Here is a 27,140-nt window from a genome sequence, read left to right as displayed (position 1 = left end):
TATGGTCTTTACAATGAGACTAAGTAGAAAAAAATGCTGCCTTGTGGCAGTGCTGTGCATTACTTGCCCATTTTTCCCTTCCATAAACCAACGAACAAAAGTTTGTTACAATTGCAGCTTAGAGAATATATGTATAATTTCCGTTTTTACCAAGCTTTAGCTACATATCAACAAAATCCTACATCAGCTGAACACTTGCCATCAGCCTGCTTGGCGGTTGACCAAACCTCCAGGTTTGGTTTGGTTTGAAAGCAGGGCTAGTTACCATACGGCTTAAGATTTAGCCTTGTAATATTTGCTACACGTTTTAGACTATTGTGATACTGTGTAAATAGCCCAACAGGACTAAGAAAAGCAAATGTTTTGTGCAGAGATGACCTGGTCAGAGGAATGTTAGAGAGCTTGGTCCTGGTTGAGGGCATTAAGAACTTCCAAAAGCATGAAACGTATGAGCTGCCGGTATCTAAAAGACTTCCTCTCCCCGTTTCTTGGGTCTTTCACCAGTGATGCAATCCCCAGCCAGTCCCTCTAAAACTTCCCACTGATCCAATCCATACCAAGCCCCCATACCACCTTTCAAGGACCCAATTCCTGGCCAGTCTTTTTACCTTCTTTTGTAATAATAGTTACTGCAATGGAGATGTCAGTTTTTCCTCCAAAACAAGGGTTGCTGAAAGACACATTGGTGTGTAATAGGTAAGCATGGCCTTACTGCAACTACTAGCTGTGATCTGAGAGATACTGAGAAGTGTCGATGAAAACATCTAGCATCCATGCACAATTACTGTTCTTTTGACAAAATGCACACACATTTTTTTTCCACATTAACTTAACCAAAGCATCAAAATGGATGTAGGAACACATTCATTGTGGGCTGAGGTATGTTGGGCTCTACTGTACAATTTATTGGGGTGCCTTTCGCACTGAATGGCCACAAGTAGCAGTGCTCTCAAAAACACAACACACAGGTGTTAAAAGGCCCTCTGTATGCTCACCTGTTAAAATGTATATACACAGTGCATTTACAAATGAAAAAAACATTCAATCAAATACTTCTGAATCATAAAGATTATTTGTATGATATCACAATAAAAGTTTATTATTACAGGATATGAATGCAGACCTGGCTAAGACACTGTAAGGAGATTCCCATTTTACCAGAGGTGGTTATGAGATACAGCTATCTATCTGGAAAACTAACCATATACTATGTGATATTTTCTTTTTTTATTCCTATGAAAGCAAACATCTTTTAAGTGGCAGTTCTTTTGTGGATTGGTTAACCATCGCATTAAACTGCAAACCTAAATAATGAAGCCTAAAAAACCTTATCACTCTAATGATATACACATCCATAATGTATTATTTTAGGCAGCAGACATTGTTTTTTCAAACCCCAAATACAACTATACACTGAGGTTGGTTTACTAAAGCAATAGAACATGTTCACAGAGAATTTCCACCTAGCTTAGTGAATGGGGTAAAAAGTTAAGTGAAGTTTCACTTGAGAAGAAAACTTTGTGTGCAAAGAACTTTAACAAGATTTTTGCACGATTGGATGATTAAATTCAGTACAACTTCACACTATTCACTAAGTTAAGTAAAAGCTCAGCTTACAAAGTGAAAACTCACACTTGGTTCCAAAGGTATTTTTCACCTAAGGAGGGCTTCCACTGAGAGATTATGGAAGCTGGCAATGCTAAACTCATGCTAATCCCTGGATATAAAGCAATGTTGTCAGTAGTTTCAGTCATACAACTGAAACAATCATGCTGATAATTGTGTGACACGTTGTATGACAGTTAGCTTTACATACTCATTCCAGATCAGGAATTCAGTATTAAAATCAGAGGATCAGAACACCAACCAGACAAGCAGGACTTTTTGGACCCTGGTCAGAAACAGCAGCTTACGTCATTTCTCAATATTAGGTCTTCAACATAGCAAATGGGATAAAGTTGTGCTGATTGTTTTCATCTGATCTTGCTCAGAGTCTATTTTTAACTTTCCTTGAAAAGTATATAATATACAGAGTGTGTAAGTATGTACAATTTATAAATATATTTCCAGGATTTATTAGGAGACACAATCATGTTTGATGCCTAATAATTACAGAAACACAGAACTATGGAGATGGGTGGAAAAGGTGGACAAACTATGTAGGCAGTATGTCAGGACAGGGCCAAACATAATGGAAGATACCAAGTGAGTAAAATTTATAGAAACTTTTATCTGAAAACATTGTAGACAAAATGTGAAGTTCAATCAATATCTTTAGTCACAGAGTGTCCCTACCAAATGGTCAACATATACAGCACAGAAATGAAACAGACTTCCCTGTTTTGCAGACATTACAATTGTGAACAACTTCTAATGTGCTTTATAATTGAGATCAATGACCTTTTGAGGAGCTGTGAACATATGTATTACATTTTGTTTATATTATGTACAGGATAAAAAACAGATGAATGCTAATAAAACAAACATCGATTTTAAGTAAAGTCCTGGGTATTACATTGTTCCTGTGAAGTTCTTTTCTTCTTCAATTACATCCGGATTTGTTTGTAGCTTTTTCTTACGAAGCTCTTCTCGGAAGTTATAGGCTAACAGTTGTGGGTCATTGTCACACAATTCTCTGTACACAAAGCATAAATCACGGAAATGTTTAATTGTCAATTCGGTTGAACGCAGTGTTGGTTCTACATTAGCCAGCTTTAGAATTTTGTTTGTGAGTTCTTTACGTTGATCTTCTGGAAATAACATTCTGTGAAAGAGATTCATAGGGAAAATTAAACAATTAAAGATGTATAAATCATGTTTAAAAAGCAAAAAATTTCCTTGATATGTTCCCTGGTGTAAAATTTTCTAGGCCCATCTGTTTCAATGCCAGTAATGAATTTTTCACCAGGGAGTATAGTAGGGAATGTCAGATTCACTGCTTTATAAATAGACCCCTATGATCGGTTACCACATTTTTCCCTCATTGGACAGTTATGTAACGTGATTGCTCCCACATAGGCAAGGAGGATTCTGCAGCGTTTCCATCAACAACTATTACAAAGTCTTATTATCTGCCTACAAAGTTTAACTTTGGTTCCCCTATTTACCTATTTGGGTTGCCTGCTTCTAGGAAGAAAATCTTTAGAACCAAATATGTTCCCTATCTGCTCGGCTGGGGACTGACAGAGGCCCAAGCTATGAGAAATCTTCAAAAACATATGAAGGTAAACTACTATTCTTTAGTGGTCCTCTGAACCACCCCACTGTAAGATGTGGTAATCCACTACCATGCATTGCTGTGCACTGACAAACCTGCTGTAGGAGCAATACACAGCACATTGAGATGAATGAATGGCACTGTATGAAGTAGTGAAAGTCCTGTTTAGAAGTTGCTGTCCTAACCACCTGAGCATTTTGAACACAAGTCATATGATATATTAAATATAAAATATTTACAGACCAAAAGAAAACACCCAACTTTTTTTATTTGACCAGTATTTTACCAAAAACAAATACATTGCAAAGTTATCACTGAGTAAACAATCAGTTGTGGAAATCTAAACATTTTTCTGGTCCATGAAATTACTGTTTTATCCTTGTGACTGTCCATACAGCCAAGCAGAGTTGGGACTGCAAGGAATGTGGTCTGTAAGTGAAAATTAGCAGGTGAATGATAAACATACAAGTTGACATTCAAAAATCCAGTTCCTTCAATTTTCCAGCATGGATAATGTAGCGCATTTTAAAATTTACACTGTTTTCTGGAGGTGCCATTTATGTTTTGATGGCGCTGTAGTCCAGAATCAGCTGTTGGGTCTTGCTTGCACTGCTTTCCTGCTCATTCCTTCTCATTTATTTGCTGCTGTATGCATTATGGATTCAGCAAAGAAAAGAGGTGTAAACCATAAACATTGTGCGTTGTCGATCTCAGAGAAAGTGGAAATGCTAAATAAAACTTGATAGCGATACATGATAATGATCGTGAACATTAAAATTTAATTTGCTTTTTATTTAGTGTTATTTCATTTTAATATATACAGCATATAATACCTTCAAAAATCCGAAATTTTCGAAAATCCGGCACTCCTCAGGTCTGGAGGTTGCCGGATTTTTGAATGTCAGCCTGCATATACACACACAAAACTTACGAAAGTCCATGATGGCAGTACTTCCTTCTGTATTGGAAAACATTCTGGACCACTTTTTCTACAAGTTTAAATGGCTGCTCTATTTTGGGTTTTTTTAATGGTGTAAAATGTACAACACCAACATCAACCTAGAAAGAGAAAGAAAATTGTTATATATATAAAATGCCTATGTTATTGTTTAATTGAAAGCAAATAACAAAAAAAGGAAATATTTATCAATATCAAAATGGCTGCTCTACTATATAGTTTCTGCCCCATATCAATTCTGTAACCACCCTCATACTTATCAGCTAAGTACACCTACCGTGTTTCCCCGAAAGTAAGACCTACCCCGAAAATAAGCCCTAGTAAAAAATAAAAAAAAAAATAAAAAAATAAAAGCAAACATAAATTAAAACAGTACTCACCGAGCGGGAGACAGCGGGCGTACACACAGTGGGCTAACACACAGCCGCACAAGCCGATGCTTTCCTTGTAGTTCCGGCTCCTGTCACAGGCGGAGTGATATTACATGCACTTCGCCTGTCAGAAGCTGAAGTGCATGTAACCAGGCTAGTTCTAGTGAGCCCTTAAAAATGTGTTAAAAAAAAAAATTAAAATAATATACTCACCTGATACGCGATCCTGCGTGTGTCTCTGGCTGCAGCATGTCTCTCTTCTCTCCTCTGCCAGCATCGTGTCTTTTCCTGTTTGTAAAGCAGGAAAGAAACCGGCACAGCGCCACCTGCTGTTCCATGTCCTAACTGCCGAACAGTGGAAAAAAAGCACAGAGTGATCAGAAGGGGAATTTGTAAGGGGAATTTGGGAATATGGTAAGTGTTTTTTTTCATTAAAAAAAGTATATAAGACCTACCCTGAAAATAAGACCTAGTGTGTTTTTGGAAGCCCAAAAAAATATAAGACAGTGTCTTATTTTCGGGGAAACACGGTATAAAAATTATTGAGGGATCAGGCAGTCCTACACCTGACCTATGAATAATTTACCTACAATTACCAGGTGTGTTCACCTGACACCAAGGACCCATCCATCCAGTTTTATTTTTAGGTTTAGTGCCACTGTATGCAAACCAAAAGCTTTACAACTTCAATTGTCTTCTCTACTCCTTGAACTAACTGCCCTGTCCAGGAATTACACAGTATTCTTTAAAGTTGAACTTCTGATACAAAATCATAAATTTAGACAAAATACTCAAATATAAACTATTACACATTGACTCATGTATAAACCTAGGGCACAAAACTCGCCCATCACCGCTAACATTCAACACAATAATAGGAATGACAAAAGGAAAAAAAAAAAAAAAAATCACATGGACATGTATTATTTTCCCTGTTTTTACAGGTTAAAATGTTTGGTACTTTTGAGTTCGTTATGATGGGTCATTAAATGATCTTTTGTACATAACTGTTGGCCACCAGTAGATGGTACTATATCCCCATGTAAAGTTATTTACAAACAGCTTGTCTTTAACAGCACTGATTTGTTAAACCAGAGACATGCAGTTCCAGAACATGCCACTCTGTGTCACAAGTATAAACCCATGACATTTTGAGGGCAATAAAAACTTGATGTATACTCGAGTATATTTGGTAATACAAAAATGCTTGTTCAATAAGTTGTTTTATTTCACTTGTACAATAATCTTTTGCTTAAATGTAAAACATCTATAGATGCCATCTATACAGTTTTCCACTTTCCTTCAGAAGTCATATACAGTCCTCTAATGTAAAGTCTTTTTTTGGGCCGTTCTTATTCCTGGCTATAGTGGGCATTGTTGGTGGTATAGCATAATGTACGTTACTCCTGCATTGTCAGGTGAGAATGATACACAGTACAGTAACACTTTCACAAAAGTGCTGTTATTCTGCTGGTACCCACAGAAGTTTGATTTGCCTAGAATTATATACAGAATATTACACAGGCCTCACATGACGAAAAAATTCCTAGTCACTGAAACTATAACAATTTTTAGTAATACCACCTTTACTTGGAGAGGAAGCCATACCAATGAAGATATATATATATATATATATATCACACACTCTAGAACTGTTTAAAATACACATACACATATATATATATATATATATATATATATATATATATATATATATAAAAATAATGAACAATATAAATAATCTATTTTTGATCAATCATTTTCTAGTGTTCCTGGCTATATTTGAAATGTAAGCTTCTATCTAAACTCCATTATGCTTTGCACAAATCTTTTTTATGGCCTTTTCTTTGTCACATAATCTGTGATCATTATTAAAAAATATAAATTTCTGAGAAAAATATGACAACCTTTAAACACCCCAACAATAAAGACCAAAAAAGAAATGTATTTATTTAAATTAATATTTATGATAGTTGTGGAATTAATTATCTCTGAACAACATAGAAACAAAGCCGAGACGATGAGTACTGCAAGGAAAAAAAAAAATCAGAAATCAATTATCACTATAAGCGTATGCAGATGAAGCCGCTCCTAACAAAGCAAATTGTCTGCTAGCAAAGCAAAGCTGCTCTTGAAGCGATCATGTAACATTGTAGCCATGGAAACTGACAGACAAAAAAGCATTTTATCTGTGAAAAGACACTTCAAAAAGTGATCGATCTGAGACTATTTGGCGCACCCACAAAAATACCATTTCGAGAACTTACCTTGTTGTTCCTCAAATAAGAATGTCAAGTAATCGTGAAAGGTCATCATTACATATCTAGCGGAATTACAAGATGACGGAGGTCGGCTGTCTGCCTTACTCTGTTCATAAGTTTTGTTAATAACTATTAATAGATAAATAATAAAGCTGAACTCCAGAAAATCAGCATAACTTTATGTGGGAGCTGCTTACCTGCCAAAAAGAACTTGTTAGCTCTCCTGAGATTTACACAGCACAACCCTGTCTAGTAAACCACATCAGAATATTCTCTGCTACAGTTAAGTTACACTGACACATCTGGTCCCCCCCACCCTGTAACTAGACTGTGGAAGGAGAAGCAGCGCACGGATAAGCCTATCTAATGTTTTCTCCTTCTATCAATATGCTCCCTTTTAGAACATGGGCACTGCTTGTACTACTTCTAAGTCTCCCAGTCTGAGCTGTGTTCAAGAGAAGATCTGATGCCTACAAAATCCCTTTTCTTTTCGGTCTTCAACTTTGTTGACCCTGAAAACATGTTATATATCATGATAAAGTGCTTCAGATTCACCCCAGATTTATCCTCTTCCTCCTCCTTTCAACAACCCCCTTCAACCTTCTTTCTTTTTTACTAACCCGTTTGGCTTGGGCTTACACAATGCTACACAATAAGCACATTCCCACCCAAAGGTACAAACTACAGTCCAAGTGTGGACAACAATTGTGTCTCCTGTAAAGAAAATATCTATCGCTTTAGTAATTTTTGTGAAAGCTCTTTATACTATATATATAAATATATATATTTGCTGCCTGAAAGTTTCAACATAGATAACCGATTATGACATGGACATCCCAGGAACAGTAAACTACATGGGATTTAATGTAGATCAAGGAACTCTTCAAGTCCCTTGGAAATAGGATTCTGTATGTGTAGAAAAAAAATCGATATCTCTAAAATATTTGAACTGAAACATTACAATGTAAGGGGAAAAAAATCTACCAATGGGAAAGATTACAAATGACTGGTAATTTTTTTCAGGATTTGTGGTTATAGCAGATTCAAGTTCACAGAGGGCAGACTAAATGCTCAAAGAAGTCTCCATGAAGATCAAAATTATATTGTGAGATCTTCAGGTAGTCAAAGTGTAAGTCAACCAATTATTGTAAACGGGAGATGTGCTTTTATAGTCCAAAAAGAACAAGATGAAGCCTGCAATGGAACCCAAGGAAAAAGGACTCGTGGAACAATGTTCTATGGACTGATAAATCAAAGGTGGACCTATTTATCCACAGTAACATTATTCATATCGGTGGGGGACATAGGGTGTTGAAAAGTTTGTCATGGCATAGGTACCCCAGATGCTTCTCATGCAAGAGGCCCCACGTAAATTCTGCAGAGCGGATTCATATTATGTACAAAATAAAGACAGCATACAAACTTAGAAGTTGGAAATGGTTGGGGGTTGCCTTTCTGCTTTCAGGCTCAGGAAAATTTGCAGTGTTTGAGGCATTTATGAAGTTCGCATGGTATTAAAGTTTAGAGAATAAGAATGTGAGGCCATCAATGGCTGCCAAGAAAGTGATTTTACATAAATGAATAAGTGCAGACCCTCCTACTCTGCATTTATTTTTTAGTAAAGCTTTGACACGTCTTCCAAATGGACTGGTTAGAAGCTTCAATTCACAAAGATCCAAAGACACAATCTTTCTTTGAGTTATGAGAGTCATATATAAATATGCTATCACTGGCTACTAAACGTTGTATAATATCTATGTTTGAGCAGACTTCCTGGTATGTCACCAGGTTACTGGATAATGATCCACCTGTAGTCTTGTAATGCATTTTATGCAGAATTATGATGGTTCTCCAATGTATCCTCTATTGTATGATTTTGTTTATGCGAATGTAACGAATGCGAATGTAACTGCATGATAACTGATAAGTAATGTTAACTCAATATCTGTATTTCAGTATTGTTCATTTGTTAGTATATGGTATGTTGATTCACCTGTGTTGATATTTTCTAATTTGTTGTAATTGATGGTTTACAAATTCCTCTGTTATTGGTTTGAAAAAAATAAATAAAAATGTAGAAAAAAAGAATGTGAGGCCATCTGTCCAAATGCTGAAAAAAAGCACACTAGAAAATCCACCAAGGAATGTAACAAAAAATAAAAACTTGATTACAGACCAGTCTAGTCAAAGTCTTAATTCAACGCCAAATAAAACATTGAAAATAGGCACTTTAAAGAAAGCACCAGACATTAGTTTTATGCAAAATGCAGATATCCACCAAAGAGGGCAATACCTGCTTGGAAGGCCAACTTACTTTTTTCCACAGTACACTATTACAATTATTGATATTTGTGCTTAATAGATAATTTTTTTCATGTGTGTTCATTCAAGTGTCACACCTTTATGGCAGGCACTGTTTGAATGAAGATCAATTGCTTGCATGTTTTAAAAGTCAAAAATTTCCATGACTAAGTTAAAAATGATGTAGAAGGAAAATAAAAACCATATTAGGGAAAAAAGATTAGAGCCGTTATTGCCACTTGATTCTTTAGCTCTAGTAATTTCTGTGGGTTGATTTGGCAGAGGAGGAAAGGAATTCTAACAAGAGAGATGCACATAATATGTTTCAGTTCTTTTTGCCATTTATGCCTTTTCCCACACTTAGATGTGCCTTGAGATACTGTGTTTTCTTAACTGTCTTGTCTACTTGTATCTCACATCCCATCAAATAATGCAAATCAAAAAGCAGCACACAAAGCAGATTTAATGCAATCTGATAACATTTGGTGTCTTGAATATCAATCAAATTGAAGTAATGTTTTGATTAACAAAGATACGGCTAAAATTATCAATGCATTAGACTGAGGGGTTGATAAGTTCATAAATGCTGCATACATATGGGTGTGGGGTTTATAAAATGATGCCCATTATTTGATAGGCATGCATAAAACTATTTCATATTTCTTTTACACCTATGTGTACACTTGTAGTAGGCATCATATTTATTTATTTTAGCCACTTGTACAAAACAAAAAAAAAAAAAAAAAAAAAAAAGAGAACAGTTTTCTGGCCTTGTGATTTTATTGCACTTGCACTCAATAGATTTTAAACTAAATAAAAAAACTAAACCCACCCCTACATGTTTCAATCTAATTCTAGTCATACATTTACTGTATTTATTATGCTGGGTAAGGGTTTAATTGACTATATTTACATTTAATAGATTGCTTATGCTGGCACATGCACATGTAATTGTTGAACATGAAAAAGTTTTCAGAGATTGCATCATCAGATTGGCCAGCATTAAGGTGGATTTACAGTAGATGATGGGTGCACAACCAGGATAAGATCATCATTACCACAGTGCACCCATTGACCAACAGAGCTACTATTCAGCCAAGAAAACTCCCAAACAACACTCAGCCAATGGGCCCGATTTATTAAAGCTCTCAAAAGCTGGAGAGGATATACTTATCGGTGAAGCTGATAAGCAAACATGTAATGGATTAGGTCTAGGATTGAAGACATTTGCTGGCAAATAGCAAATTACATTTAAGAAATCTATTCCAGGTTTGCTGGATCACCCAGCTTCACTGATGAAAGTGTGTCCTCCCTGATCTTGGAGAGCTTTATTAAAGCAGGCCTAATGGGAGAGCTTCCCAACACCAACAACTGGTATGTTATATTTCTGCCATGAAAAAAAACTTTTTGTATTCACATATTTTGGCATTTTACTTAAAGATACACTGTAAAAAGGATTCAGCAAGGACCACTTAAAAAATGTATCTCTTTACTATGTGCTCAAAAACAGTTGTGGTAGGTGGGTACTCAAACAAATGCATATTCATGTATGCAAGAGCTGAAATGTATCAATTGGATGAAGCTCCAAGTATGTATACAAAACTAGCTAAAATATTTTATAAATCACAATTGAAACTAAAAATAAATACACTTTTAAATCAAATTACTTATTCACTACATATAGCTAAAAAAGAGCCCAATATGTCTGGATTTCAGCTCCTTGTAATTGACTGCATAGCTAAACTAGGATTAGGAGGAGGGCAATACAAGGGGAAACCTCAAGGTTTAATAGTTTGCACAAAACCAATAGCCTAACACTAAATATTATACCTGAATGGGGGAGCAGAAGGATGACTTGATTCATGTGGTGCTGCTCTTTCGTTGTGCAATTACACCCTGGGGGAAAATAAATGACTAAAATACAGGCTCCTAAAGACACCAATCTGATATTTTGGATCCTATGGGCTATGGGGGTTGGCTAAATAAAAAGACATATATTGTATATAGGGGGGGGGTAATTTAGAATATAACTATGCCTTATATTTTACCTATGGTTTTCCTAAAATTTTAATCAAGAGTTCCCTTTAAACTGGACATTATTGTGGTAATGTAGTGCAGAAATGATTTTCTCTCAATACTGCAGTTCAAAAACCCAGGATAGCTGCTAATTATGCAGTAGAACAATAGAAAGAATTGAACAGAAACTGCACAAAAGTCAGTTGTTTGGTCACTTAAAGGTTGGTATTGTCTCAGCATCCAAAGTACAACAATTTCCCGTCCTCGTCTTGTTTTTCTAAGTTTTGCTGGCTCATTATTTCTCCAGTCTCTCAGTAAGATGGCCAGAATGTTTCTTCATAGACACCACAGGGAAAGAAAATGGGAATGAGCGACACAACAGCTTGTTTGAAAATATAATTTTTTTGTTTTTTCTTTTGGCAAGAAGCAGCCATATTTTTGCCTCCACCGGTAAGAAGTTGCAGGACGTAACGTGCTACTTATTTTCTAGTAAGTGCTTTCTCATTCCAGGTGTAAAATAAAACACTAACCAGCGCTATGCTTTGAGCAGTGATTTGTTCATGCAGCGCTGAAGTCATGGATCAGTGAGTCATTAACTTAATACAATTGTTAAAGTACACCCACTAATTACTAAAATACATCATTACTGCACTATTTTTACACCGAGGCTTCACAGTAATATGCTTCCATATCTCTCCAACAGCAATACTATTTTATTTGAATTTCTAGATTGGATTAACTATTTATACAATTGTACTGCAGTCAGTCCATGATTGCAGTCTTTGATAGAAAAAAAAGTAACAGTAGTCTATATACTGCCTTAAAGTGTTTGATTTAGTATTCAACGTATTTAAAAAGGAAAATGTGGGCAAACGCTGAAAAGCAATTTTTGCAAAACATAATAATTAGGCTGGTCAGGTGAACACTATAAATAAGTAATTATAAAATAATTTTGTTTTCACAAAAATAAGTAATTTTTTTTATACAAAAAAAAATGTATATTCACATATTTTACATATTTCATATATTCACATAATTTACATTGCTTTCCATTTTTTTACCTCTTTTCTTAAACTGAGTATTACACATTTATTTACTCCTTAACCGTCTCCCCCTTTACATTATGATTCCCAATGGTTCCTTTTTTTTGAAAATTAAAGATTTGATCTTTAAAATAAAAAATGCACACTACAATGTGTAATTAGTATGCTTTACACATTTATAATTTTATTAAAGTATTTACAAAATAATTGCAGGCCTATATGGTGTATTCTCAGTACAGCTGCAGTTCTAGATATTATTTCTGTAAGAGAAAGAAGCAGTAGTATTGTTAATGGATCTGAAAAGGCTTTAAATAGAGCATGGTGCTTGTGTTTAGTTTGATGTTTTCGGTGTAAAAGATATGTCCTTCCTGCATCAACAAAGAGTACTATTAATCATGTAATCCATGTTGTGACAAAGTTGAACACTTTTGCTTAAAGGGTTAAACAATCCCTGTATGAAGATGCCTTACTTTTTTTTCTTTTAATAAAAAGCACTGTGGATGTATTTTCTAAAAATCCATATTTAACAAAGAATAAATGTTCAAGTGGCATGTGTGTTTGTCAGCCGAGGCTTTTACTCAAGTGAAGGGCTCAAAACTGCAACTGAAAAAGCAACGCTTTGAACCGCTGAGGTATTGCTTATTTTGTTGCCTGCTTCATTTGTCCATGTTTAACGTTTTTTTTCCCCATTTTCACATGGAGCTTTATCATTTGAACTTTTACAGGGAGACCAGTCATCAGATAGTAAAGGGATCTATAACTAAGCCACCATGATTTCAGTGGAGCTACAAATCACAGCTTTCGTGGTGGCAATCATGGGAGTCTGTGCAGCTATTGCCGCTACTTTGCTACCAAACTGGAAGGTCAATGCAGATACCGGGGCGAACATAATTACTGCCGTCATTCAAATGCAGGGTCTGTGGATGGACTGCACGTGGTACAGCACTGGCATGTTCAGCTGCACTGTGAAATATTCTATCCTTTCTCTCCCCGTTTACATCCAGACTGTCAGGACTACTATGGTATTATCCTGTATATTTTCCACTTTTGGGATCTTTATCTCTACAGCAGGAATGAAATGTACAAAGCTAGGAGGTGACCGACACACCAAAAGCAATATAGCATTTGCTGGTGGAACATGCTTTTTTCTTGCTGGAATCTTTGGTATGATTTCGGTGAGCTGGTACATGAAAGAGATTATTTCCAGCTTCTTGGATCCATCTATTCCAGAGAGTGGAAAACATGAACCGGGAGGAGCAGTATATGTAGGCTTTATCTCTGCCGGGTTGCACTTTCTGGCAGGTGCTGTGTTCTGTGCATCCTGCACAAAAAGACAGCAGAACAAACCGGAATCACGTTCAAAAAAAGAACCAGAGCCGGAACCTCAGCAGTCAGAAAACAACAATGCAAGCTACAACCTCCAGGACTATGTGTAAATATTACAATCCATACAACACAGAGCTTTTACCGATGTAATATTTTTCTTCCTTGCTGAAAAATGCTAATACTGGCAAAAAATGTTTTAATCTGTAATGCAATTGTAAAATGCAAGCAGAAAATAATTTTTTCAGCTAGATAAAATTTATTAGGCATGCTCCATCCACATTTTATAAGAAAATATAAAATTCTAAACAATAAAGAAATGTATAGATTAGATTGTATGTTGTTTCAGGCTCCCACTATTTATTTCCATGGTAACTATTCTTCCTTAAAATGAAGGAAAAAACTGAAACCATTTTCTATGGCTAAACTATTGAGAAACACTTAAAGGTCAGCATTTTTAATTTTTACACTGGTTAAAAAATGAATGACAAAAAATGGTTTTACATTATTACAATATGTGGGTGAAGGGTTCTCACTGCATTCCAAATATATGGGGGGAACAAAACATCTTAATGGTCTTAGAATATGAAGATGAATAAACAAACCAGGTGCAACTGTTTAACATTTTATGCAAAAACTGTATATCCACACCTAGTAGCCCGGGGACCCTTGGTCAGGTTGTTTTGATGTTTTTATGGAAATTATTTAGAGCCTAACACCATGATAACTTTTTCTTTTTTAAGACTGAAAGAGGGAATATCTCAACTTTCTACTTCTATTTGGAAGATTCAGACTTACATCCTGTTCTGGAGACCACATACTGAAAGGAATCATCCCCACAAGGACATAGGCAAAAGTAAAAACTGACCAGGGTTTGGTTCAGGTAGCATTGCCCAAAAATGATACCTTACTGAAGCTCTCACACAGCAAATTGGCAAAAACCTAAACAACTCCAAGGTCAATGTAACAATAAAGATTTAAAAATATGCACATATTTAGTGTTGAAGTACTTTCGATCTGAGTCGATGGAATTGGTTTTACAGTTTTAGAAGCTTCAGAGACCATTTAGAATTCACTAATGGGTGCATCTGACCTTCTAATAAACTGCATTAGATCTGCTTTAAGCGGGTTTTGCATTTTTATAGACTAGCAGGAAGAGCAAAACCTGCTTGAAGAAAAGCAAAAGCCCATCAGAACAGCCCCTAAAAAAAGGAATCTTGTGCGTTCTGTGTTTTTGCTCTTCTAAAACACTCCAGATAATGTGCATAGTTGCCCATTGTGACAGATGCATTTTAACTATTACCTATCACAGTCAAGGCTTCCTTGCTGCCACTGTTGAACCATCAAAAGTGATGCTAATTCAGGAAACATTTGTGTAGCATCAACCAGGATAACATGCCTTTAACTAGCACAGCTTTTATGAGATGGGTAAAGGAACACTTTAATGGCAATAAGGACTCGTAGGGTACGTAACATGCAAGAATTTGAACTTCTAGCTGGTCCCTTTTTATTTAGTAAATATAATCACTGAAGGCAGTTTGGTGTCCGTTTTATTATATGAAACAAAACACAAACCAATTGATCTGCCTACAAATCTTGCAAGGTGATACCCTCCTGTGCTTTCTTGTCTTTGTTGTTTCTTAATAATTGCACCATTTTCTTACAAAATCACACACCTCTATGAAGAGATATTTCCAATCACATCCTGTCCTAAAGACACAACAGGAAAATGAGAAGAAATTTCTTCAAAGTACACAAAATCAAAGAAGTACTGCCTCTGGAACAGGTGGCCCTATAAATGAATTTACTTACTGCTTTGATGACAGCTTAAAGACATTTCTATTCATATCCCTTTCTATCTTAGTGACAAAGTCCACATTGACAAATAAGGGGACAAAAACAGCAAGTTTTAAACATTCCCTACTTTATATAAAACTAAATTAAAAAAAATAATAAAACTTTGTTTATAACATACTTTAATTCGAAAAGATGGGTTTTGAGTGCTCTTTTAAATGAGCAGAAAGCAGGAACAAGCCGAATAGGATGAGGAAGACCATTCCAGAGTCAGGTCAGCTCTAGAAAAGTTTAGAGACGTGTGTGTGACGAGGTTATGAGTGAGGAAGTCATTAGTAGGTCATTGGAGGAGTGGAGAGAGCGGCTGGGGGAGTATTTTTCTATCAGATCAGAAAGGTAAGTGGGGCAGGAACTGTGGAGGGATTTGATGAAAAAGCACAGGAAACATGAGTGAATCTACTAAGATTTGCAGTACATACAAAGTAGTAATCCTTTGTAAATGATTCTGTTCTGCAGTGTGCTTTCGCTGTATTATGTGTTATTGTGATCGCAGAGAGAGATAGGCATAAGTGAGGGAAGTATGATATGACTGTGGTATTTTGATTGCAGAGAGGGACAAAGGCACAAGAAGATGGCGTTGTGATCAGGTATAAAGTACAGGGACACAGATATATCTGCACAAACCTGCAGCAGCTTTTAGTTTTTTCTGCTTCACCAGAATACCAGACCATTCTGACAGGTAAAGCTCCAGCACTTCTGGATGATGCTGCCTACCTCCTACACACTCTTACTTACTCTTATCACTAAAGCTTATAGAATTATGGGGGAATGAAGGAGTGGGTAAGCATGAGTGTTGTAGTGGAGGCTTCTACACCCACACCCTACACCCAGTTGCATACAACAGAAAGTTTTTTTTTTTTTTTTTAATTTTTTTAAAAAGGTGAAAAAATACAAATATGATTTACCATCATTTAGAGATGAAAATATACTTACCTCAGGTTTAGGAACAAAGGCACGGCCAGGAATTGTAAAACAGAGTTCTACATCACATAGATACTGAGCCATGATGGACAGTCGACTCCTCTGTTTATTGCCAACGGAGGCTTTCAGTCTCTGTGTCAAAGATTAAATGAAAAGAAATTTGAATAAAACTGTAATAAAACAGGCATATTAAATGTGTTATGAATAAGTCAATGTCCCATTTCTAGGGGTTGCAGTATTTAAACAAATCACAGTTCTAGGAATATCTGAATGATACACAAGAAAAAAGTATTACATTTATATAGTACTTATTGATATATAAATAATCATGAACAGTGACTCCGGTAGAATGGTCAGCTCAATGGATAGCACTTTCACCTTTGCATTGCTAGGTCACAGGTTCAAACCTTATTCAGTTCACTATCTGCAGAAAGTTTGTGTTTTCCCTGCGTTTGCATGGGTTTTCTCACACATCCCAAAAACATGCAGTTAAGTTTAATGGCTTCCCCTCACATTTGCCTTACACTGTGCTAATGCCAAATGACTATGGTAAGGATATCATATTGTGGGCCCCTTTGAAGGACATGGACTTTGTAAAGCACTGCATAGTATGGTGGTGCTATATAAACACAAGCTATTAATAAAAATTTTTGTTCACCCACATGGTTTTTGCATAAAGCAGGAAAGGATTATAACCTTTCTCAGGTTATCTTATGGTGTCTGAACCCTTTGAGATTTCCCTTTTACCGTTCTTCCTATAGACACAAATAGGAAAAAAATTCTAGGTAGATTAGCAAAAATTTTAATATTTCTCTGCTGCATAATTGTGTCCCCATCCATAATTCATTTTATTTTTGGAGCAATAGTTTTGTAATCTTGTTGACAGGCTTCAGCAACATTTTTTTTCTGGTTGTCTTCAGAAATGTTTTTAGCATAAAATTATATGCCTCAAAGAATCTCTGTTTAGACAACTTAGCTGTAAAAATTTAATTGGTTCAAAGTGATAATGGATAAAGCTGTCTCAAACCAGTCCTGACTGTACTCTACTTTAATTATAGTCATAATTAGGCTGATTAAAGTGGGGACATTTGCTTTTTCACACTCCTGGCTGAATATTTCTCTATTCTTACCGTTAAGGAAACTACAAAAACAATACATTTACTGGGAAAACTGAAAACAACTCTTGTAAAAAAAAAAAAAAAAAAAAAAAAAAAAAAAAAAAAAAAGTATGAATCAGAAAAGAATTGAAGAAAGCAGTGTGTAAAGCTACGTACACATGGCAAATTTTTCTCGCCCGATAATCGGTATCGCCCAATTATCGGGCGAAAATCTGCCGTGTGTACAGTCGGTCGTCGTCCATCGTCCGACGACCGTCCTGGCGTATCCATGGACGATGACCGATCCTAATGAAAGGGAAGGGGAGAGCGCGCAGCAGGGTGCCGCTCCGTCGCTCTCCCCCTCCCCTCTCCATAGAGCATGAACGGTGCTGTATGTACAGCATCGTTCATGCATCGTGCAGTCTTTTCTCGTTGGAAAGGATCGTGAAAGATCCTTTCCAACGAGAAAAATTGCAGGTGTGTATGCAGCTTAAGAATGAAATTATTATCTTTGCACTGATAGATATAATCTACTTGTCTGGTGTTTAGAGATAAACACTAATGACACTGGGCTCGATTTTAAAAACAGGCATTAAACTTTAAAAATGAATGGCACAGAGAATTTAAAGCAACTGGTTTTACTTAAAAGTCGCTTTAATGTCAGTATAATATAAAACCATTGCAAAGCAGATATTCACTTAAAAAAGGTTTGACGTGTATTCATATCCAAAAACAATATAATATAACAACATAATGCAAATAAATAGTCCTTAGATGTATGGTTGCATTTTATTTATTTTTCCCCTTTATTTTGACCTGGGGATTTATTTATAAAATATTTCCCCTGCCAATTCCTCTGAAAAATCGCTGGTGGTGAATTTTATGGTCATATTGTTTTACAGGTCTCCTATTAAAACAATGCCTTGTTCTGCCACCTTGTGGCCAATCGTAGAAAGTGCACAGCTGTCACAATAGGAAAAGAATAGGAAGGAATCAAATTTCATGAATGAATGAAGAGGGAATCATTTATAAATAGAGCCCCTGGTGATTGTAACACACTTTCTTTCCTAAGGTCATAACCATTACTCCCTGTACTGTATATCTATAGAGCAGTGGCATTGTTAACCTAGGATGACCAAATATAAAAACATTAAGTAAATGGAAAGAACCGTACCTCTGCCACTTCCTGCTGGAAAGTCAAAGTCATCTGTGTTCGACCATAATAAAATGGCCCAGTTCTTTCTGAAATCGCTTCAAACCACTTGATAATTAAAGGCGTTGAAACATTAAAAGGGAGATTACCAATGATATGTACATTTGGTGGATCTGTCAATTAAAAAAAATGTATAAGTCATTGTCTTGTTTTTAGGCATGAAGCACATCCAAGCAAAAATGTAATATGTTATCTATTAGTAGAATTGGTGGCTAAAAAATTTTTAAACAGAAAAAAAAAAAAAAGAACACACTACAGGACAAAATAGACATGCAATGTTTTTTTTTTATCAAATTTATCCTTGACTCCTAGTGGCTTTTTGTTTCAGCTGTAAACTAGATGGTGCATGTGTCAGTAGTTTTGGACTTTGCCCCTTTTGCGGTGATCCTGCTGGGGACATTGTAACTTCTTCACATGCGCAAGGATTGCTTCACCCAATCAGTGAGAAGGATTGCCTCTTCACAAAGTACACTGAGAAACCAGCAGTGAAGATATTGGCTACCATAGTACTGGACCGGTCATGGCTGCAGGGCGCCTGCACAGGGTATATTTGTGCCATAATTGGCAAGTATGCTGTGCTGATTATGGCAGAAGCTAACTACCCACCCAAGTAAATTTAGCTCCGCTTTAAGCCCTTGACAGATGTGAGAAAGACATCACATTTTTTTCACTGGAAGTCTCATCTTCTCCAATGTGCCTACCATTGTCTTGTGTCAGACTTCTATACACATATTAGATCTTCACCAAAGACAAACAGTTGTGACAGTAATCTAACATGTGTAAGCAGCTTTACAAATATAAGCAAAAGATGAATACCTAATTTACAAACTTACCATCTTCCCATTCTTTCTTCAAATGCTTCGGAAATGATCTGTCCAATCTATATGTAAGAATATCACCATGAACAATACGCGTTTTCCCAAAAGAGGCTTCATTTAACATCTTTGAAAGAAAAAAGTTAGAACTTAGAGCACAAAACAGAAATTTTTCAAAAAGTATTTAAAAAGGTATGTACCAACAAAAATAAATAAATAAATACAAAAGGTTTAAAAACTAAATGAGGAAGGAAGGATCAGAATGCTTGTCAAGTGTTTAATGATACCTGGGTCTCTGGATTTATCCTTACTTTATATTGGAGGGACAATGGTTTTAACAGACAGGAATTGTGGGAAACCTCTAAACAAAGACACTAAAAAAAACAAAATCAACTTTGAAATTAGGGGGAAGTTAGAATCCCAAATCAGCATTGTAATTTTGTCCCTGTTGTAAATCACTCTCACACATCTGGTGAAAAACCAGAAAATCACTGTCACAAGGACAGGAATAAATTGCAAAAGCAAATTGCAAAAAACCAAGCTATCCTTAAAAAGTAAGCCATTCCATTCGGGCCGGGACGACAACTCCTGCACAAGCAGGCAGTTCATTCATTCAGTCCTAGAAGCCACAGGGAACACCACAATAGGCTGGGTATCCCGCGTCCTAGCTGAGCTGATCATGCGTCTGACCAGCAATTTTGACAGAAAGAGAGAGATCAGGCAAGTGAGCATGTTTTATTGCAGAAGGGACATTGCCTCTCTTTATGAACAAGGAACCTGAAAGATTGCTCATTTTCAAAGCAGAATTTTAGTTCTGCTTTAATACTGAAAACTAAACGGTGTTTCTGCCTACTACAATGGCAAAGGTAAAGGAGAAGCAACAATGTAACCCCAGGACGTGATGTGTGTAAAGACTACAGAACACCTCCCTGAGCTTTATCTCTATAACACTGAGAGCTGGTGAATTGTGAAGACCCATCACACCGCTTGATATCTGCACAGGCTTGCTAGGTTGTTTGCAGGGGTACAGGTACTTTCTTTCTATAAGATGCCAAAAAGGAAACATTGCAAAGTGTGTATATGCTTTGCATGAAAGTTAAACAGCAATGACAAGATAAATTACTAATTAAAAATCTTTAATTTCATATACTTTTTTTTTATTATTTTGTTTCAACATTAGTCGTAAAGTTTCAATTCAGACAAGAAGGTAAATTACTAGCTATTATGTAGTTACCCATGTAAATGGGTATTATGGATACCTCCATGAAGCTAGTTGTATGCGCCAGAAACCCAGCCTAGTAAATACCCTAGGGCAGACAAACCCTTATATATATATATATATATATATAAATAAATATAAATATATATTGGAAGTGTGTACGCACCTTTAGGTTGTATTCTTATGCATGATATAGCAACAATACTTAAATAACAATCTACGTTAGAAGCAAACATATCTCCAGGTGAAAAAGATCTGTCAGCTGGTATCACTAGGACAAGATTTTGTCTAAAACATTTCAGTTAATAATCTATGCTGTACTATAAGATAAAAGGTGCAAGTAATATCAGCAAAAGAAGGGAAAAAGAGTCATGAAAAGATCTGCTTCTGTGTGCATAGGAAATAATTCTAATTTTGCATAAAGCCCAGATAATTGTAGCATATCTTCCACTGTAATTTACTTTTCCATTGCACATTGCTTTTCTATTCCTAGTCTCGTCGTGCTGCGTGAGCTGTATGTTACACACTTAGGAATGGCAAGCATTCTCCTGGTAAGGGGTGAATCACCATCTTGACTGTTTTCTCCTTCGTGACATTTTTTTTTCTTCCAGAAAATGTTCATCAGAAAGGCACCACTTTAAATTTAATCCAGCTGAAACATCTTAGCTGAACCCACATATTTAACTGTATGCTTGCTGGTGCACAGATCAGGGGCTGCTGTGCTGCTTGGCAACCGAACAGTGTTGCTGGGTGAATACAATCAAGGCAACTGCCATGAAGCTGTCATTTCTTCTTAATTCACTGCCTGCTATTCCATTAATTATACATTTTTCTAAAGGATAACTGAAGTACCCACAGCAGCAGTACTGTGCAGGACAACACAGAGCAAATATATTTGGCCTATTCAGTTACAAACTTTTTTTCATACTGAGGGGTGATATATGCAGTTGTCACATGTAAAGGATACAAGATGATTACCATAAGGTTTTCTTTTTGCAGGCAAATCAGTTTTCAAATTCTTTTTTAGCTGAATAATCCATCTATAAGAAGCTGTTTTGGCAGTAAAATTCTGTGTTTTTTTGTATTAATTCTAAAAACACCCATTTTTTCATGCTGTATTAGAATGAATCAGATTTAGGCCTGCTCACAGGTGTTGAATTTGTGTGAACTGAAGCTTTTGAGATCATTCAGAATTTAATGACAGATGCATTGGATACACAGGTGACCTGATTCAGGTGGGTTTTGTATTCTCAATGACTTGTGTGGAAATTATTATTTATTAGGATTTATATAGTGCCAACATATTACACAGCATTGTACATTAAATAGGGGTTGCAATTGACAGGCGAATACAGACAGTGACACAGGAGGAGAGGACCCTGCCCAGAAGAGCTTACAATCTAGAGGGTGGGGGAAGTAACACAATAGGAGGGGAGATATGGAGTGATGGGAAGTATTGAGGGTTTAAGGAGACAGAAGAAGATGGGTAGGCAAGTTTGAAAAAAATGGGTTTTGAGTGCTCTATTAAATGAGCAGAAGGTAGGAGCAAGCTGAACAGGAATGCAAACACAAGCCCTAGTAAGGTGGATGTAGTAGTTAGAAATTAAAAGCAAATAGGATGTAGTATTCATGTAATGAAATAAAATCATATCAAGGGTAAAATTGTCATAAAGGTTTTAAACTAATATAAGAAATGGGTACTGTAAAATAGTAAGGTACTATGGGGGCGATTTTTTAAAGCTCTCCAAGATACACTTTCATCTGTGAACCTGGTGCATCCAGCAAACCTGAAATAGATTTATTTAAAGTAATTTGCTATTTGTTAGAAAATGATTTAAATCCTGAACCGCATCCATTTCAGGTTTGCTAGACCACCCAGGTTCACTGATGAAAGTGTGTCTTCTCCAGCCTTGAAGAGCTTTAATAAATTAGGGCCTATATGTGAAGCCAGGATTAGAGGGCATTTAGCAGCATTTTCCTCTATTTTACCCGGAGAGGAGATTAAAGGACCTGGACAATGCTGCAGATTTTCGGATATGTATTTAGGATCCAGGTCAGGCGTGTATTGGATGAAATAAGTGGGCCAAACACTCCATCCCTTTCCCAGGTCAGAATATGAAGGTGGCTTTGGAGCATCTGCCTAATGCTCATATAAGGGAATCGGAATGAGAGATTGGAGAAGTTGGTTGGTTTAGAAAGAGAGGCTGTGTGAGGCCTGTACACCAAGAGGTTAAGAAAGCCCGTGTGCTAGGGGAGCCAAGGGAGTCCCCTGCCTGAGGATGCTGGCCAAGCTGACCTGGTGGTGGCCCTTTAACAAAGACATTAACTAGTTATTGTAGGACCAAAAAGGCTAATTTGGGAGCAAGGTGGGGATTGCAACTGTACTGTTCATAGAAACTACAAAACAAAGTGAGAAACACTTCTTGTATATTCATGTTTTATTTGGTCATTATTTTGGCCACAGTGATGTAAACCGTATTTTTCTTTTCTGAAAACAAATGCAAGCCATAGGTGTTTTACCCTACTTCTGGGTTCAGATGGGCGGAATTCTGATTGATGTTCTTCTCAATTTTTGAGCTATTTAGACCCTGGACGTTATAGTAATTACTATTACAAGCAATGCTTGGGATCTTAATATCTTCACCTAGAGGGTTAGAAATTGACCAATGCCATTTCTAACCCCGTAGATGAAGATTTTATTAAAATTTTTATTGCAGAAAGATTCCACAACTTGTTGGTAAATCTGACTATAAGAGGGGCTTATCAGTCCTGCTATAAAGAAGAGTGAAGGGACAAGCACAGAACCAACAAAAATGTACACAATATTTTTTTATTTGTAAAGAAAAAAAAATCAGCTATATTCCCATCCATTTTATTAGATAAATGTTCTTTTATGGATGTCACATACAGTAAACCTTATGTCTTATGTCTGTATTGAGACATTTTGTTTGAGCAATGATGTACAATAATGGACTTTTATTTTTATTCCTGGAGCTTGGAGCCCACACTGTTCAGCAGGGAATGGGAACATGGAATAACAATACCTTAATATTAATTCAATATCCTAAAAAAAATATACCTTAAGTCCAGGGATAAATCTAGTATCCTTTTCTACCACCAGAAGCTCTTCAACTCCAGAATTCAGAATAGCTCTTGTAATTCCACCGGGTCCGGGGCCAACCTCACAGACATAAGCACCTTTTAAATTTCCTGCCTTTCTGACAATTTTATCTGAAAAATAGACATTATTATTAGCATTTTCCATTTACACACAAATAAATCACAAATGATTGCTCCCTGAAATTTACTAAATTCTATTTTAAAAAACAAAATATATTTAGAAGGTGGTGCCTCGGAACCTCCACCACTACAGACTGACATCAACTCATTAAGGTATTTTGATATTTATATAAATCCACCTAAAGACAGCCCACTGCTTGCATCCATGTGATGTTTTCAGGAAGCTATGTACAGCACTCTATTCCCTCCTGACAATCATGCTCTCCCTGCATCGCATAGCAAAGCATTATAGTGGTACTGCCTCCAACAGAAAAGTTTTTTTTAACCCTTTTGTGACCAGAGTATTGTTTTTATTTATTTTTGATACTTAGTTGCCCAGGACATACCAGCACTGATGTGCTTCAGCTGACTTAGCAGTATTTAATGTACAGCGCTGCGTAATATGTTGGCGCTATATAAATCCTGTTTATTAATAATAATAATAATAATAATAAATCTGTGACCAGTTTTTGACATTGAATTTTTTTCACCCGATTGACACACAGTTTACAATTTCTAGTTTTCTGCCTTATTATTTTAATAAAAATATCATGGCAAAGTTAATTGTACATTTAGGGGTCTACTTATAAATGTATTCACATCCAACCTTTAATCATCAAACAATACATATTTTGCACTGGATTCAGTAAGAAAAAAAATAAATTAACATTTACTTACGATTCGTACATTTTTGTCATATTGATTACAATGGGAAAAACGTGTGAATAAATAGACCTCATGGTATTATATAGGATATTGGGGTCATAAGGTGGTCAAAAATTCAGTTGGCATTTTGATGGGTGGAGGTTATTAGTAAATTACATTTAAGCTATGATACATGAACCTAGAATGTATAAACCATCATTACACCATACCTGTAAGCTTCATGTCCAGCAAAAAGTTTTGTGAGAGTTGTTTCTGTGCTCTTAAATTGTAAAGCCTTATAATTTCCTTGATGGTCGGCAACGGAGGTAACCGGTACAAACTCATTTTGCTTTATGTAAAAATTATGTAATACACCTGAAAGAGAATCCAAACAGATTTTTTTATAAAATAGGTAAAAAAAAAAGAAAACACAATAAAATATAATGTCACCCCTTTAAGCTGATTTGTACTTTCACCGAGAGGTATGCTGAATCAGAACAGTTTCACATTTTTAGAAATGAGAGGAGCCCTTTCAAAATTTACCTACTGTGCCATCTGCTGGAAAAATCAAAGACCAACAAAACTTAAAAATACTTTCAGATGGATGGAATGCTCATTGGACAAAGTAAATCACATGAGAGTGTCCGATATTAAGGCCTATTTACAAAACAATTTTTAAATAAATTACCTATCTGAAGGGTCCCGCTTAGAAAAATTCACAATCAGATGGGTGGTTATTGCAAAACAGATAAGTGTTGTCCCTTCTGCAAAAACTGTTCTTACCTTACCTAATGACCCTACCATAGTTGTATGACATGAACAAGGTTTAAGGGCATTTATTTTCCTAGGTGGGGGGGTTTGGGGCAAATACATTGCAAAATATTTTTTTACTGAAACATAGGGAAAATATACTCAATGTAGATAAGGTCTTGGCCAGGTACTTGGGACTGTACTACAAGGCAATGCTGCTAACCACTGTCCCACTTTGATGCCGAGCGAAAGGACTAGAATCTCCTTTGCTTGCAGCAAGTCAGAAAAGTAAAATGATTGCACTGACAAACAATGCAGGTGCCCAGGTTTCCAGCAGCCCGAACCCCCCCCCCCCCCCAACTAAAAGCATTTACACTCCATGCAGAGTGCACAGGGGGAATGTCAGACTGATAGAGATGTGAGAGGCTGCATTGTGTGTGAGGAGCGGTCTGACTCTCCAATATGCTGCGGTCAGAAGAGAGATATTTTACCCTAGCTGCAGAACAATGCATGTTCAAAGAGCAAAAACTCAAACATATTTATAACGGCATATATATTATAATGATGATGATGATGATGACGATGAAGGTTCAATTGGACCTTAAAGAGGAACTAAACTTCAAAGTGCCTAAAACAAAAAAAAAAAATACACTTACCTTCAATCCCGCAGGGCAGTCGATCGGTCCAGACTTGTCTTCCATCGGGTCCTGCGTTGTCCCGGAGCCTGCACGCTAGGCGGCACAATTTTCACCCCTTTTTACGTCACCCAACCCAGGCGCAAGATCAAGTGACATAGGATGGAAAAAAACTTGCCACACGCGTGAGATGGGCAAATTTTTTTCTTTGCACGCAAAGGCTCCTTCTGGGCATGCCCAAGCATCTTCGGAGCAGAAGGAGCACCCGAGCGCCTCCCAGGATGCCTGATGTAGGTATCACAGGAGGCCCTGCACTCCCATTCATTCTTAATCACTTAGTCGATCGAGAATTTGGGGGCGGGGCTGCACACTATTGAAAAAAAAAAAAAAAAAAACAGAATTTTTTACTTTTCATAAAAGGGTTGTCAAGCCTTTTACGTAAAGTGAAATTCTCGAGTTTAGGTACGCTTTGAGATGTCTACCTTAAAAAATATGGTGGGGCACCATTGTTGAACTTGGCTGAACTGGGCTTCTAGGAACCTCAAGGGAATACCTCAGGAAAGGAAAGCATGAGGTCATAATCATCATAATTGATCATTGTCTACATTCTACAATAAATCACACACCGAGCCGCCTGAACACACGTGTGCACAGCATTCATACATCATGCTTAGTATGTTACCTGAAGAACATGCGGTATGCATTGGGGCAGCACTGGACCTTGTAGTGCAGCATACACACTCAAAACAGGAAATGTTCTGCAGAGATTTGTGACAAGCAGAACAAGGACACATACCAAACCCACAACAAACATGGCTGACATTTTATGTTTTTTTTTTTTTTTTTTAACAGAGAAGGTTTAAAAACCGTTAAGGTCAAATGTAAAGTCCTTGTGTCCATGCTGAAGCCAGGTCAGTGACTGAAAGCATTATAAACCAGAAGCTCAGCAAGACAACCAGGATATATATTTGCAGAATGAGTAGTTTTTTAAATAATAACCCTCGGTAGCAAAATGACCTGTCACCCCTCCACTGCGCTCCTCAGAACAAGCAAAGTGAGACGCTGCCATACCTCGCACATTATACACAGACCCTGCGCTCCATGCCTCGTGACGTCATTACTGGAGCTCCACAGGATTACACACTACAAGCAGCGGGTGGGAGGGGTCAGCTGGGCGGCCCACGTGTTTTCACGGGCATGGAGGAGTCACCAATAAACTACA

General features: G+C 36.7%; 2 protein-coding genes across 2 annotated transcripts; one reads left to right on the top strand and one right to left on the bottom strand.

The window, feature by feature from the left end:
• Positions 1-1,069: 1,069 nt before the first annotated feature.
• TFB1M (transcription factor B1, mitochondrial) lies at positions 1,070-27,140 on the bottom strand. The gene is made up of 8 exons (XM_072409392.1): positions 26,990-27,140; positions 24,764-24,908; positions 23,689-23,840; positions 19,409-19,517; positions 18,537-18,688; positions 16,278-16,397; positions 4,149-4,276; positions 1,070-2,764 (listed from the first exon to the last, which is right to left on the bottom strand). The coding sequence occupies exons 2-8, from the start codon at positions 24,876-24,878 to the stop codon at positions 2,512-2,514; spliced, it is 1,029 nt and encodes a 342-aa protein (XP_072265493.1). The 5' UTR covers positions 24,879-24,908; positions 26,990-27,140; the 3' UTR covers positions 1,070-2,511.
• On the top strand, positions 11,481-13,842 carry CLDN20 (claudin 20). Its single transcript, XM_072409391.1, has 2 exons — positions 11,481-11,613; positions 12,893-13,842. The coding sequence occupies exon 2, from the start codon at positions 12,938-12,940 to the stop codon at positions 13,601-13,603; it is 666 nt and encodes a 221-aa protein (XP_072265492.1). The 5' UTR covers positions 11,481-11,613; positions 12,893-12,937; the 3' UTR covers positions 13,604-13,842.

This window comes from Pyxicephalus adspersus, chromosome 4 (genome assembly GCF_032062135.1).
Source record: "Pyxicephalus adspersus chromosome 4, UCB_Pads_2.0, whole genome shotgun sequence".
Lineage (NCBI taxonomy): Eukaryota > Metazoa > Chordata > Amphibia > Anura > Pyxicephalidae > Pyxicephalus > Pyxicephalus adspersus.
This window is presented reverse-complemented; position numbering and strand designations above follow the sequence as displayed.

Excerpts from the sequence above, each read along its gene's own strand:
- CLDN20 (XM_072409391.1), top strand. The coding sequence starts at position 12,938 with ATGATTTCAGTGGAGCTACAAATCACAGCTTTCGTGGTGGCAATCATG.
- TFB1M (XM_072409392.1), bottom strand. The coding sequence starts at position 24,878 with ATGAGTTTGTACCGGTTACCTCCGTTGCCGACCATCAAGGAAATTATA. Across the intron at positions 16,398-18,536 it reads TCCAGCAGGAAGTGGCAGAG|AGACTGAAAGCCTCCGTTGG; the intron begins GTACGGTTCTTT and ends TCTTTGACACAG. Across the intron at positions 2,765-4,148 it reads TACTGCCATCATGGACTTTC|AATGTTATTTCCAGAAGATC; the intron begins GTAAGTTTTGTG and ends TCTCTTTCACAG.